The sequence below is a fragment of the Peromyscus leucopus genome, chromosome 2 (assembly GCF_004664715.2).
Source record: "Peromyscus leucopus breed LL Stock chromosome 2, UCI_PerLeu_2.1, whole genome shotgun sequence".
In the NCBI taxonomy this organism is placed as follows: Eukaryota; Metazoa; Chordata; class Mammalia; order Rodentia; family Cricetidae; genus Peromyscus; species Peromyscus leucopus.
Window position 1 is genome coordinate 133,378,887 of NC_051064.1, and position 13,336 is coordinate 133,392,222.

The 13,336-nt window shown below is 40.9% G+C and overlaps 1 protein-coding gene across 5 annotated transcripts in view; it reads left to right on the forward strand.

The window, feature by feature from the left end:
• Eya3 (EYA transcriptional coactivator and phosphatase 3) overlaps positions 1 to 13,336 on the forward strand; it is an 86,580-nt gene that overhangs the window by 24,362 nt on the left and 48,882 nt on the right. For all 5 annotated transcript variants that reach the window (XM_028888125.2, XM_028888127.2, XM_028888128.2 and 2 more), the window contains exons 4-6: positions 5,407 to 5,486; positions 8,494 to 8,560; positions 11,589 to 11,725. In XM_028888125.2, coding sequence (XP_028743958.1) covers positions 5,407 to 5,486; positions 8,494 to 8,560; positions 11,589 to 11,725 — 284 coding nt within the window. The remainder of the gene's footprint in view (positions 1 to 5,406; positions 5,487 to 8,493; positions 8,561 to 11,588; positions 11,726 to 13,336) is intronic.

The window sequence follows — 13,336 nt, forward strand, 5'->3', positions numbered from 1 at the left end:
GTACTCCGGGCGCTGGTCCCACTCCTGAAGAAAGGAGCTGTCTCTAGCACCTCCTGTTCTGTCTCCGGTGCCCTCCGATTGTCATGTTTTCCAGTTGTACCTCCTGTCGGTTAGCCCCTGACCACCTGAGCCAGGAGCTGCATCACTTCCAACACATATTTCAAGAATGCTATGTTTACTACCACATAGATCATTCCAGGTTGTTTACCCTGCAACTGCCACTCCGGCCATGTAGCTCATGCTTTCACTTTAAATTTCTAGCATATTTTCTTTATTACCCACTGGCCTTTCTCTCAAAATGGACTTCAGTTTCTTTCTTATGCTAGTTAAGTTATAAGATCTACTGGGGGGGGGGCGGTGGCCCACACCTTTGATTTCAGCACTTGGGAGGCAGAAGCAGGTAGATCTCTGAGTTCAAGGCCAGCCTGGTCTACAGAGCAAGTTCCAGGACAGCCAGGGGTACACAGAGAAACCCTGTCTAGAAAAAAGCCAAGGGGAAGAAGAAAAGATCTCTTATTATAGTCTGCCCCTTGTACATGTTAGCTTTCTCCACTCTTCATGTGTTATGCTTACCAGCAAAAGTACATCCTTGCTTAAACCCAATTGTCCACCTATTCTGTGCATATTCCAGATCTGCTTGCCAATAAAATCACAGCTTTGCTTAAACCCAGATTATTCACTTATTCCCTGTCACCATAGCACTGTAATAGAACAGCACAAAACTATACTGACTCATCTTAGTTTCCATTCATGGTTACGTTTCAAATAGGCACGTAGACATCCTTCTCTGTGTATCTGATTTCCCGGTGTTTAAAATATCTTAAGTCTGTCTTCCTTTCATCTTTGCCTCCTGTCTTCTCCCTTTCTCTTTACTTCCCACATTTTTATTTACTCAGCTAGGGAACTTGCTACCTAATTCACAGACAAATTAGAGACATTAAGAAAGAAGCATCTTGCTTCCAGCAGATCGGTTGTAGGTACTCTCTGTTTCCTTTTCCTGGGAAGTCAGTTCTGCTGTGCTACAGAACCTGCCAACTCTGTCTTTTCCTGCAGTTCTTTTTTCCCTTTGGTAAGCTTTAAATCTATGGCTAAGTGTCCTCAAATTTACCATTTACGCCTCTTCCTTTGACAGTCATACTGTGTAGGCCATGCTGGCTTTTCACTTGTGACCTTAGCTTCCTGAGTGCTGAGGTTTAAATGCCCAGCATTTAACCTAACTATGCCCAGCCTTAAACCTTCCCCTCCATCCACCACACTAGGGATTGAATCTAGGGCCTTGTGGCTCCTAGGATGAGCTCTATCTCTGAGCTACATCCTACAGCCCTTAAAACACTTTTAAAAGTGTAATTCATTATCAGTGTGTACGTGAACTTGTGGGACCACTGACACTATCCATCTCTGTAACTTCTATTGTCTTTCCCATGTTGAGACTTCATACCTGTTAAACAGAGCTTCCCTTTACCCTCTCTCCTTGTTCTGTTTGTGAGATGAGTCTGTGGGATTGACTGTTGTAAAAACTTCATGGAAAGGACTATACGATTATGTATATAGTAAAAATGACGCACATATATAGCTTTTTGTAATTTAGTAATAATGTCTCCAGGTGTGTCTCTCTATAGCATGTATCCTTTTAAAGATGAATAATACTTCTATTTTTTCTTTTTTTCTATCAGTCATTGATAATTGACAAGAGTTCTGTTGAATGAAAAGATACTTAGGCTGTTCAGTTTATGAAGTTTGAGTGTTTTTCTTTTTCCTTTTCTTTCTTTTTTTTTTGGTTTTTCGAGACAGGGTTTCTCTGTAGCTTTGGAACCTGTCCTAGAACTCACTCTGTAGCCCAGGCTGGCCTAGAACTCACAGAGATCTGCCTGCCTCTGCCTCCCGAGTGCTGGGATTAAAGGCATGTGCCACCAACACCCAGCTCTTTTTCTTTTTCATTTTTATTTTAGTTACTTATAAGATTTTTTTGAGACAGGGTTTCTCATTGTAGCTTTGGCTATCCTGGAACACTCTCTGTACACCAGACTGGCCTTAAACTCACAGAGATCTGCCTGTCTCTGCCTCCAGAGTGCTGGGATTAAAGGCATGCACCACTGCCTGGCAGTCATTTTTATTTTTTAAGCAACTTTGTTGTTAAGCAAAATTTTACATTTATATGTTCTGAAAGCAATTATTTTCAGGCAATATACAATTTCTCTGGGGACAGTTTTAAAAATTTAACAAAGTGCTAGAGTTAATTCACTATTTTGGTAGTGTGTTTCTAATCTGTGCATGTTCAGTTGAATGTTTAGGGGATTTTGCTATAATAAAATTCTAGAATCATACTAGAATCAAAGGTTTTTTAGAATTGGTATGCCCAGTGTGTCTGAGAACATAACACTTTTAAGATTCAGGATCTGAAAATAGTCTTAAGCAGTGACTATAACTTTGAAACTCAGAGTTACCCAAGTACACAGAAAAGAAACTATCATTGCAGTTGGAAATGTGGAACTCTGGTCCAGTTTCAAGTTCTTTCTTGTGTGAATTCTATTTAAGTAGGTATGAGGTGGGACTCAGAAGTCCTTAACTTTCATGTAAAATTCAGGGCACTATGATTTAGCATGTTGGTGTGGACCAGTGTAACTAGTTCATGCCATTTCTTTCCTCTCCCCTTTAATTTCCATGGTTATAACTTGGGTAATACATTGTTATTCCAAAAGTGTAATCATTTGAGCAAAGATAAAATTGAACTTTGTTTGAAAATTTTGCTTTTAAAAATTAAGTTTCCGGGCTGGACAGATGGCTCAGCGGTTAAGAGCACTACTTGTTCTTCCAAAGGTCCTGAGTTCAATTCCCAGCAACCACATAGTGGCTCACAACCATCTGTAATGAGATCTGGTGCCCTCTTCTGGCTTGCAAGGATATGTGCAGACAGAACACTGTATACATAATACATAAATAAATCTTAAAAAAAAAATAAATAAAAATTAAGTTTCCAGGCTATGATGGCTAAGCCATTAAGAACACTTACTGCTCTTGCGGAGGAACAAGATTTGTCCTCAGCACCCATATGATTACTTACAAGTTTATAACTCCAGTTCTAGGGGATCTGAAGCCCTCTTCTGGCTCCATAGTACCAGGCACACACATGTCCATATACATGCATGTCAGCAAAACTCATATACGTTAAAAAAAAAGGTGGTCTGTTTTTTGTTTGTTTGTTTTTTTCAATTAAATGTAGTAGGTTTGATGGTGCATGCCCCTAATCCCAGCACTTAGGAGGCAGAGGCAGGTTGATGTCTGAGTTTGAGTCCAGTCTGGTCATTATATCAAATTTCAGGCCAGTCAGGGATATGTAATGAGATCCTGCCTCTGAATGAATGAATGAATGAATGAATGAATGAATGAATGAATGAAGCTGAGGAAATTCAATTTAACATTCAAAATATACCAGAAGAAAATTCTTTATTAATACTTTGATATTAGAGTTTAGCTTCAGAGGTCATGAGAGCTTTAAATGTTGCTATGTAGAAACTACTTTTACCTCCGATTAGGCATTTTTATGCCCAGATGTACAGCCTCTGGCACAGTAGCCCTTACCTCTCCCTGGGAAGAAAGAGTAACGGGGTATAAATGTGGGAAGGGTACATGGGCTAGAACCAAGAAACGGAACAGCTGTGGCTACTGTGTGCTTGTTATGTCTGGACTTAGCTACTTTGTATGTATTGTCATTCATTATCTTTATAACCCAATGAGGCAGGTTCTGTTTTATCAAACTCACTGACAAATAAACTGAAGCCTGGACTATTGAGTCACTTGTCCAAACTCTACAGCTAGTTATTGGAAAAGTGGTTTATGAACTTGGCACTCCAGCTCTAGAGCTTACATTTGGTAATAAAGTTAGCTAGTTTTTTGTGATAGATAATGTCTCACTCTTTTGTGCAGACTTGCCTTAAACTAATTTTGTAACCCAGGCTGGCCTCAAACTTATAAACCCGCCTGCCTCAGCATCCTAAGTGCTGGAATTAGGAGTGAGTCACCACATGCAGTTAGAAGCTGTACTCTAACCACTATGCGATTGTGGGAGGAAGTGATGGAATAATGGACTTACAGGGAAAGAAAAGGAGGAAAACATTAGAAAGGACTCAGCTTGGAGTCATCGCTAGTCCAGAATTTTAGTGGCATGCTCGCAACATTGTAGTTTCTAATGTAATGAATGACTTAATCCTCCTTATTTATATGACTTACCTATTAGAATTTCTTTTAACTTTCTTAGGCTTAATTTAAAAAAAAAAAAAAAAAGCTATAGTGCTTACTTCCCACATGAGGACCTGGGTTAAGTCACTGACACTACAGATAGGTAGGTAAGCAGACAGACAAATAGCCAGAGTGAGCTAGTGTCCTGGGTATTAATTTTGTTGGTATTAATTTTGTCTCCGGGACTCTTGTGGCTTCGGCTGGCCTCACGCTCATGTATTAGAAGATGGCCTTGAACTCCTGATCTTTCTACCTTACATCTCCCTAGTGCTAGAATTATAGGTATACAACACCACATCAAACTTCATTTTTCTTTCTTTCTTTTTCTTTTCTTTTTTTTTTTTTTTGGTTTTTCAAGACAGGGTTTCTCTGTATAGTTTTGCGCCTTTGCTGGAACTCACTTTGTAGACCAGGCTGGCCTGAACTGACAGAGATCCACCTGCCTCTGCTCCCGAATGCTGGGATTAAAGGTGTGTGCCACCACCGCCTGGCCATTTTTCTTAATAATAGAGAATGGTTTTAAGGTTCAGAACTCCTCCTTGGGAACAAACTATTTAATTTTTAAAAACTTCTTCAAATTAAGATTTGTAGCTGATGATGACCCACTTTCTAATTAGACATCTCCCTACTTTGTTATATTTTTAACCAAACTAACAGATACACAGACTGGTGTGGGAATAAAGTACCATGTCTTTCAAAATTACCAAAAGAATAGATTTCAGATGTTTTTACCACAAAGAATAAGCATGTGAGGGGGTGTTTGTTAACTAGCTTCTTTCGCATTTCATAGTATAAATACCAACACGTTACATTATGATCCATCCGTATACAATATCTATATAAAATATTTTTAAAGTGACAGTACTGTATTAGATATTCAGAGTTATTTTAATGTATGATCTTAGAGAAGAATGTTTGACTTGTTCATGACTTAGCTGGGGCTTCCAAGTGATAAGAAATTTGAAGGGTCTCAGGATATGACAAAGAACAGTTCAAAGTGCTGGCCTTGGGCCTCCTCCTTTCAGCTGAGTTGCTAAAAGCCAAGAATTAGGAGATCATCTCGATTTGCTTCTTACTGGAACAGCCTAAGAGGAGATGGGTTTGAGCTTATCCTTTTCAGCGTTGTAGCAACTCATTCAGGGGCTAATATATTTGTTTTGGTTCTCCTAGTCAAGTAAACAACCCGGATGTCAGTGATCAGAAGCCTGAGACATCCAGCCTTGCGTCAAATCTTAGCATGTCAGAGGAGAGTAAGTACTGTGTTTTATGTATTACTGTAACCAGGGGATGTCGTTCTTGTAACATGTTATTCTGGTTTCTCTGAGTGTCTGGGTTATCCAAATATCTAGAAGGCTCTTCTCCCGATGTTCATACCTGTACTCTGATAAGCGTCATTGACATACTAGCAGAGGGCAGGTCTCAAGGAATCGGCTCATCCAAGGAGTCATATTCAGTGACTTTATTTTTGTTTGGATGTTGAATTTCTAAAATAGTAGCATTTTCTTAAAATTTAAAAAGCTTGTGGGCTAATGCCTGACTGTTACTAAAAGAGGATTAAAACAAAAACTTGAAATAAAACCAAGTAATCCTACCTATCAATTAAATGTTCATCCTAAACCCCAACCCTAATTTAACTCAACTCTCCTCTTGTCTGTAAATGTGTACAAATAACTAAGCATTGTTGGATGGAATTACATCCTTAACTGAGTGATTACTGCTCGTTGTAAGCACAGGCCTCAGGTGAGTACTCCATCTGCTGGGAAGCCTTCATTTCTCTGCTGAGCTTCCCTTTAATTTACATCACCGCTTCTCTCAGAACATCAAGATTCACCCTCACCTTTCCTCATGCTTAGCTGCTGTCTTCTCCAATAAAGGAAAGCCCCGTGAGGAGTTGCTGTGCTCACTCCCCGTCTCCAGCCCTCCTCCCTGTGTTTGTGATACTGCCTTTCTTCCTCCTTGTTAGAACAGAAGAATATCCTTGTCTTGTCAAATCTAAATCTTTTTATCTGCATTCTAAACCCTCTCTGGCCTTCCTCTTGGAAGACTTGGTGTGTGATGGTCTGCTTGCCTCCCTCCTGCATCATCACATTCTTCTTCTTAACTCTTCTTGCCACAAAGAGGTGTGCTCTGCTAGCTGCCATCTTCAGAAGGCAGCAAAAGCTCTTTGCATCTTTTGTGATGTGCAGATTTTCTGTTTTTCATGAGACATCAGAATCTCAGAAAGGAATTGCCTTCACTTGCTTCCCTCCACCTGTTCAGTCTTCAGCTGGTTGACTTATCTTCTGTTGTCTCTCTTCCCATGGCAAGGTTCTTAGTTGCTGTCATATTTGCTGAGTCTAGTATACATTTGTCTCTCCTCAGAGTCTCCCTCTCTCAGCACGTTTCCTCTCACTTTTCTTCCCTGATGATCCTTCTTCTAACTGTACTTTATTTAATGTTAGGAGGCCTCAGGTTTGGGTTCTAGGCTACCTTCCTCCTCAGGGGTCCTCCCATCCTTTACTTAAATGTCATATATTGTTAACAAATTCCAAATTAATAATTTGAAACAGGGTTTCTCTATGTAATCCTGGATGGCCTGGAATTCATTAGTAGACCAGGCTGGTCTTGAACTCACAGAGATCCTCTTGCCTCTGCCTCTTGAGTTTTGGGATTAAAAGCATGGGCCACCATGCCCAGCCAAATCCCACATTTTTATTTTTAGTCTGATTTCTCTGATTTCATTTGTGTATCCAATTGCCTACTTGAAATTGCTAATTACAGTCTGAAAACAAAGTCATAAGTAATATGTAAGAAGCTTTTGTCTCTTTTAGCCAATCAGATTGTCTCCTCTCCCAAACATACCCATTGTAGGAAGTTGTATTCCTGTCCCACCATCTGTTCAACTGACAAACCTGGAAGTCATCCTCCTCCCTGGCTTCCTTATCCATACCTCGGAGCTGATTAGAATGATCACCTTCACTCTGCCTCATCCTCACTGTTGTTACTGTAGTCAAAGACAAAAAACTACTGTTTAAATCCCCTATTGTATAATAACAGACTATGCCCCGGTTTTGTAATCCACTCCAAACAAGTCTGTCGTTGGAGGAGAGGTAGATAAGGCTTGAGTACCTGTCAATGGAGAGGAAACCATCTTGCAGAATTTGAATGACCCTACCTTATGTTCTATGATGGATAAGATGTTCACACCTAATTGATACCACCTTCATTTCTGTCTATCTGAATATAGATGAAAGTGATCTTCAAGTTTTTAATAATCTTTTAAAGGCCTCAAACAGTGTCATTGGATAAAATCTTTTACAATAACTTCACACGTGTAAGTTTGTCTTACTCTTGGTTGTGAATTGGCCCCTCCTCTCTTGACTTTCCCTTCTGTGTGAGTCACTCTTTCTGGGAATCTCGTTAGATAAAAGCCAGTGCTTCAACTTTAGTCCGTCTTTGCAACAGAGCAGCCCCTTTGGTGCTGCTGATGGAAGTGTGAACAGTTGAGGAGGAGGCTGTCGGAGCGGTTACGGTGCAGCTCTGTGGGTGAGGAACTGAAGGGGCGCTAGTGTGGTTCAAGTTTATCCCAGTTGTGAGCGTGAGAGTCAAGTTTTCATAGCCGCTTTTTCCAGATCAAGTCAGGGAGTGCAGGAGGGCGCCAGAGGGAAAAGTCCTTCACTCCATGGCTCTCAGAGCATCTGCTTGGCCAGACTTGACTAAGCCTTTCTTATAAAGCGGAAGGTAAAGACACGGAAAGTGCTCCGTCCGTGCTGCTGTTGAGTCTGTATGGTGATAGCAATGGTTTCCAAATGAGATTAGGCACCTTTACCAAATTGTCTCACAGGCCCTTCCCAGGGCTTCTCACTGAGAGTAGAGGAAGCACCCAGAGTCTAAAGACGAAGCAGCAGCAGCATTTGATTTCTTAGATATGGGTTTGGCTTTCTAAGTTTGTCAGAGAGTGTGGCTGAGAGCCTAGGGTGTTTTTCTTCTGAGATCGCTTAGTGATGAGAAAGTGGGAATTGGTTGGTTTATCTTCAGATCTTATCTTTGTCCATCTGTCCCTCTCCATCCCATCTTGCTTCTTTTACTGCCTCTTAAACTCTACAGGCAGGTCCGTAAACAGAGAAATGAGGTGTTTTCTGCTACACAGTCTTTGGAACTTTTTGGCATCCAGTCAGTGTGTTATTTACTTTGAAGGACTATACAGTAAGATGTGTTTTTCCATTTGATTTTTTTAATGTTCTAACTTTTTTTTACCTGATAATATCTTTCTTTCAGTTATGACATGCACCGATTACATCCCTCGCTCATCCAATGATTATACCTCACAAATGTATTCTGCAAAGTAAGTTGAATAATTATTTCCAAACTTTTCTCTAGGCTCATTGCAAAATTTACTATTTAACTATTTTCACCTCCCTTGTTCTGACCTTACTCCAGTTTTCATCACATCTTAATAAAATCTATCATCCTTTTAAAGATCACGTGGTTGCTGGAATAGATCACTGTTGCATGGGAACCCACTCGAATTGAGTAGGCACTCAAAAGGTAGACTACTGATCAAAGAGCATGTTAGTGATATGATCATTTCCTTTCTCTCTATTGACATATGGAGTAATAAAAGCAGCCCAGGGTGGCTCCAGATTGACACCTCTGAGTCAGGGGTGGTGGGTTAGAGCTACAGAGAGGTACATTTTAGGCCTCCACAGCGTACGGTCAGTGCTTAAGACCCAGATTAATCATCTTTAAGGTGGGCAGGGTGCAGAACAGTGTTTGTACCAGGTTGCAGTTATGTATTAATGAATAATGGACCTATCCAAACAGAATAAACAGCTGCACCCACTAAACCAGCGTGTTCTTGCTGGTTTAGTGAGCAGATGCAAGAGTCATGAAGAAATTGGTAACAGGTGAGAGAGCCCTGTGAGGCTGCTAGGAAAAGGAAACTGGCATTTTTCCTTGTTGTATCCATTTACTTATACCTTTAGTTAAAGAAACAAGCTAGCTAACATTTCCCACATTCAGGTGTTAACAGTAATGTCTTCTTGGGCCAGCCATTCTCATGCGTTTTCTTCTGTGGCGTGTTAACACTGTCTTCTGGAAGCATTATGGGGAGATTTTACATGCCATAGTATAGTCCACTCTTTTGACATGTCATCTACAAATGTACTAGGTCTCAGTCCTAGCTGTCCTGGAATGAATTCGGCCTACAGGCCACAGATTGAGCACACCTAGATTAGATAGTAAATGTGAAACACATGTCAACTCTGCAAGCTTTCTGGTATCCAAGTTGTATTGTTAATAAGTTTGAAAGACTAACTAGTGAGATGATGCATCTTTTCCTTTCCTTTTTGAAATATTCTTATTTCATTTTTGAAATATTCTGACTATCCTGGTGATATCTGTAAAGCCATATGGGAAAAGAGACTATGGTCTTTACAATATCTGGAAATTGACAGTTCTGTGACAGTATTATTTCAAAATATTTTCATGTGGCGTGAGTAGCAATTGTCGTCTACACTATTTTCCTGCTTAGATCTGGCTAATGCTAGTCTCTGAGACTGTTGAAACATGAGTCTATTGCGTACACAGATTCATCCCCAACGTGCATAGCTGCTACCTTGGCATTCTTTATTTGGGCGTGCCCCCTCTCTTCACTTCCGCCTCCTCACCATGTACTGGAGCACTGCATTAAAATCCCTGTTTAAGTGGCCTCCGCCTGGGTGTTATGTCCTTCTAGTCCATTTCAGAAAGCAGTGTGCTATTAATCTTTATCAAAGAACAGCTCTGCTCTTGCTGACCTTCGTTCGGTGAGCCAGGGCCTTCCTGTTGTTGAGATTTGTCTGACTCTAGCCTGGCACTCAGGCAGTGCTTCTGTCTTCCTACTTTGCACGCTCCTCTCCTTTCTGATGCACCTCCCTTAGGACAGTAGAAGGCTTCCTCTCAGATGGAAAACCCTTGCTCTCCTTTCTTGTGCCTCTGCAGCGCTTTGCTCTGTCCTGGAACACCATCCCTCAGTTGCGTACAGCTTGCCTGCTCGGCTCCCATGCTACTTCCTCCTAGCCTTCTTTATTATCTGCTTCTCTCAAAGGTGTTTTTTTTTTTTTTTTGTGGGGGGTGTCTTTTCCCCTAAGACATAATCCTCCTTCCCCATATTTATTAAGACTTTTACGGTATATAATAGCACTTCTTCTTACATCATAAAATGACAAATAAAATAAATAGAATTTATATATAGGGTATAGTAGAATGGATAAACTACCAAGTCAGAAAGCCAGGGTGAAGTTGCAGGGGTTTCACTGGTGAATTTGGTTCTCTGGCTGTCGCTGGTGTGACTGGCACCAACTAGTGGCAGTGTGCTGAAGCTTAAAGTGACTTCTGGGGTTTGTCAGCCAAGCTGGCTCCTGTTTCACAGATGAGGAAACACAGGATACTGGAGCACACCTCCACTCCCTGGGTTTTTTTTTGTTTGTTTGTTTTTTTTTGTTTGTTTGTTTGTTTGCTTTTTTGAGACAGGATTTCTCTGTGTAACAGAGTCCTGGCTCTCCTGGAACTTGTTCTGTAGACCAGGCTGGCCTCAAACTCAGAGACCCACCTGCCTCTGCCTCCCGCTACTGGCATTGCGTGCGCCACCATGCCCGGCTGCTCCCTGGTTTTGATGTGGTTGCTTTTCCTTGCTCCATCAGCCTCGCCTTCCATGTCTTAGAACTGAAGTTGGCTCAGTGCTTGGATGAAGAGAAGCCGGCTGCTAATTCTGTTCTGTCCATTCTTGAATTGTTCTAAAGTGTTACTTTTGTTTTGTTTTCTGAGAAAGGGTCGTAAGAGACCCAGGCTGGCCTCAAACTCACTACAGAGTCAAGGGTGACTGAATTCACTCTGTAGTAAAGGATGACATTGAACTCCTGATCCTTCTGCCTCCACCCCACAAGTCCTGGGTTTACAGACTTGCCCCACAAAAGCCAGTTCATGTGGTGCTAACAATCAAATGCTCTACCAACTAGGCAAGTGCTCTACCAACGGACTATGTCCCGACGTCAGATTTTAGTCATTACCCAACATAGGGTATAAATAAGTGATCCTCTCTTAAGGGATTAAATAAGTATCTCATTTAGGGTCTTGCATGTAACATAGTTCTTTGTAGGGTAATAGCAAGAACTTGGGAAGATGTTTGAAACTATTTACTTTTTCATAAAATTATTCCTTGGAAAGAGTAATGGACAGACTTGTGTTTTCTGACCATAATAAGAGTTATTTTGCAATGGAAAGTTAATCTCCTCATTCCTGAATTCTTTGTCTTAGTGATATTAACTGTTTTGTCCATTTTCATTAATTAAATGAGCCACATATGGAAGTTTTCATTTTCTTCATTTTCCTAGACCTTATGCACATATCCTCTCAGTTCCTGTTTCGGAAACCGCTTACCCTGGGCAGAGTCAGTACCAGACACTGCAGCAGTCTCAACCCTACGCTGTCTATCCTCAGGCAACCCAAACGTACGGACTACCTCCTTTTGGTAAGCTGTCCTGTTATGAGCAGTTCTTAAGAATGTTTCCATCAATCAGAAACTTGTGTCCCTCCTCAGAAAGAAAGCAAGGCTGACCAGGAAAGAGGAAACATTGTCCTTTATAGGGTGTTTACTCATTAAGTGTGTGGTCGAAGTTGTGTTTATAGCTTTCCATAATTATTTGGTTACTCACCAAAACTTGACTATTTCCAAGGTCTCTACTCTGAAGCTTGGGTCCTCCCAGCAGATGTTGAGGTTTGTGCTCAGGCCCTCCTCCTGCCATGCTAGGCTCTCTGACACTGAGCTATGCTCCCCAAATTTTAGTTTCTTGAATCTTGCTACATTCGTTTAGGCTGGTCTTGAACTTGCTGTATAGTAAATGCTAGCTTGGAAGTTTCAATCCTCCTGCCTCAGCTTCCTGAATACTGGGATTACAGGTGTGTGCCCTGACACCCCAGCTAGAGGCTTGGACTCATCAGAAGACTTGGGGATCACTGTCAGCATCACTTATTTATTTATTAGAATATAGTGCCATGCTAAGGGAAACGTAGTTGATATATTTTGAGGTGACCGATTTCTGCTAAAACCATGTAGTCTGCATATTGATAGACTATGCCTCACGGTAGGTTTTTGTTTTATATTGTTTATCATTGCTGTTTTCTGGTTTTTAGTTTGGCTCATTTCTCTCTCCTCCCGTACCACTCCTTCCCCAAATCAACCAAATGTTGTTCTCATGAACCAAAAGTGCTTTTAGAATGGAAGACATCCAAAGCCATGTGCATAGGGAGTTGTTTTCATTAGTTTTATGTATCTTGGATATGAACTGTAAATCAAAATAATTTACTGGGAGTTAGTTTGAGGTTGACCATTTAGTATCTGTGGCAAATTTTTTGCACATGTATAAATTGACAGTTATGTACAGTATGCCTTATTGCTCCTCTGCTCTAGCCTAGTTTTAAAACTTTTTTTTTTTTTTTGCTTTTGTTTTTGTTTTTATTTTTGTTTTTCAAGGCAAGGTTTCTCTGTGTAGCTTTGTGCCTTTCCTGGAACTCACAAAGATCCACCTTCCTTTGCCTCCCAAGTGCTGGGATTAAAGGCATGCACCACCACTGCCTGGCTAAAATTATTTTAATATTAATCTAACTTAATATGTTAAAAGTTAGGTTTTAGGGGGCTTATTGCTCTTGCAGAAGACCCAGGTTCAGTTGCCAGTACTGACTGTTCCCAACTTTTTATGACTCCAGTTTTAGAGGACTCAGCTGTCCTCTTCTAACCTCCTTGGGTACCAGGCACACTGTAGATACACATGCAGGCAAAAGACTTATCACACACATAAATAAATCTAAAAAAATTAGTGAAAAACAGTTATGTCTTTGAGACTTCATTTAAACAAGCTAAGGTGTTGTATTTTAAATCTTGTAGAGAAGTCACCCCACAGATGCTGGGGACTTGAGTGGGCCTGCCTGCAGTTTGTCCACTCCTAAGTCCGTGGCTCACTTGACCCGTGTCTTGTGTTACTGACGGCTGTCTAACTTTTAGGCTTTTAGCATCCTCTGGCTCCTTGGTGAATGCTGAAAAGAATTGAGGGTGTTTGTGTGCTTTCTTGTTCTGCCGTGCTGG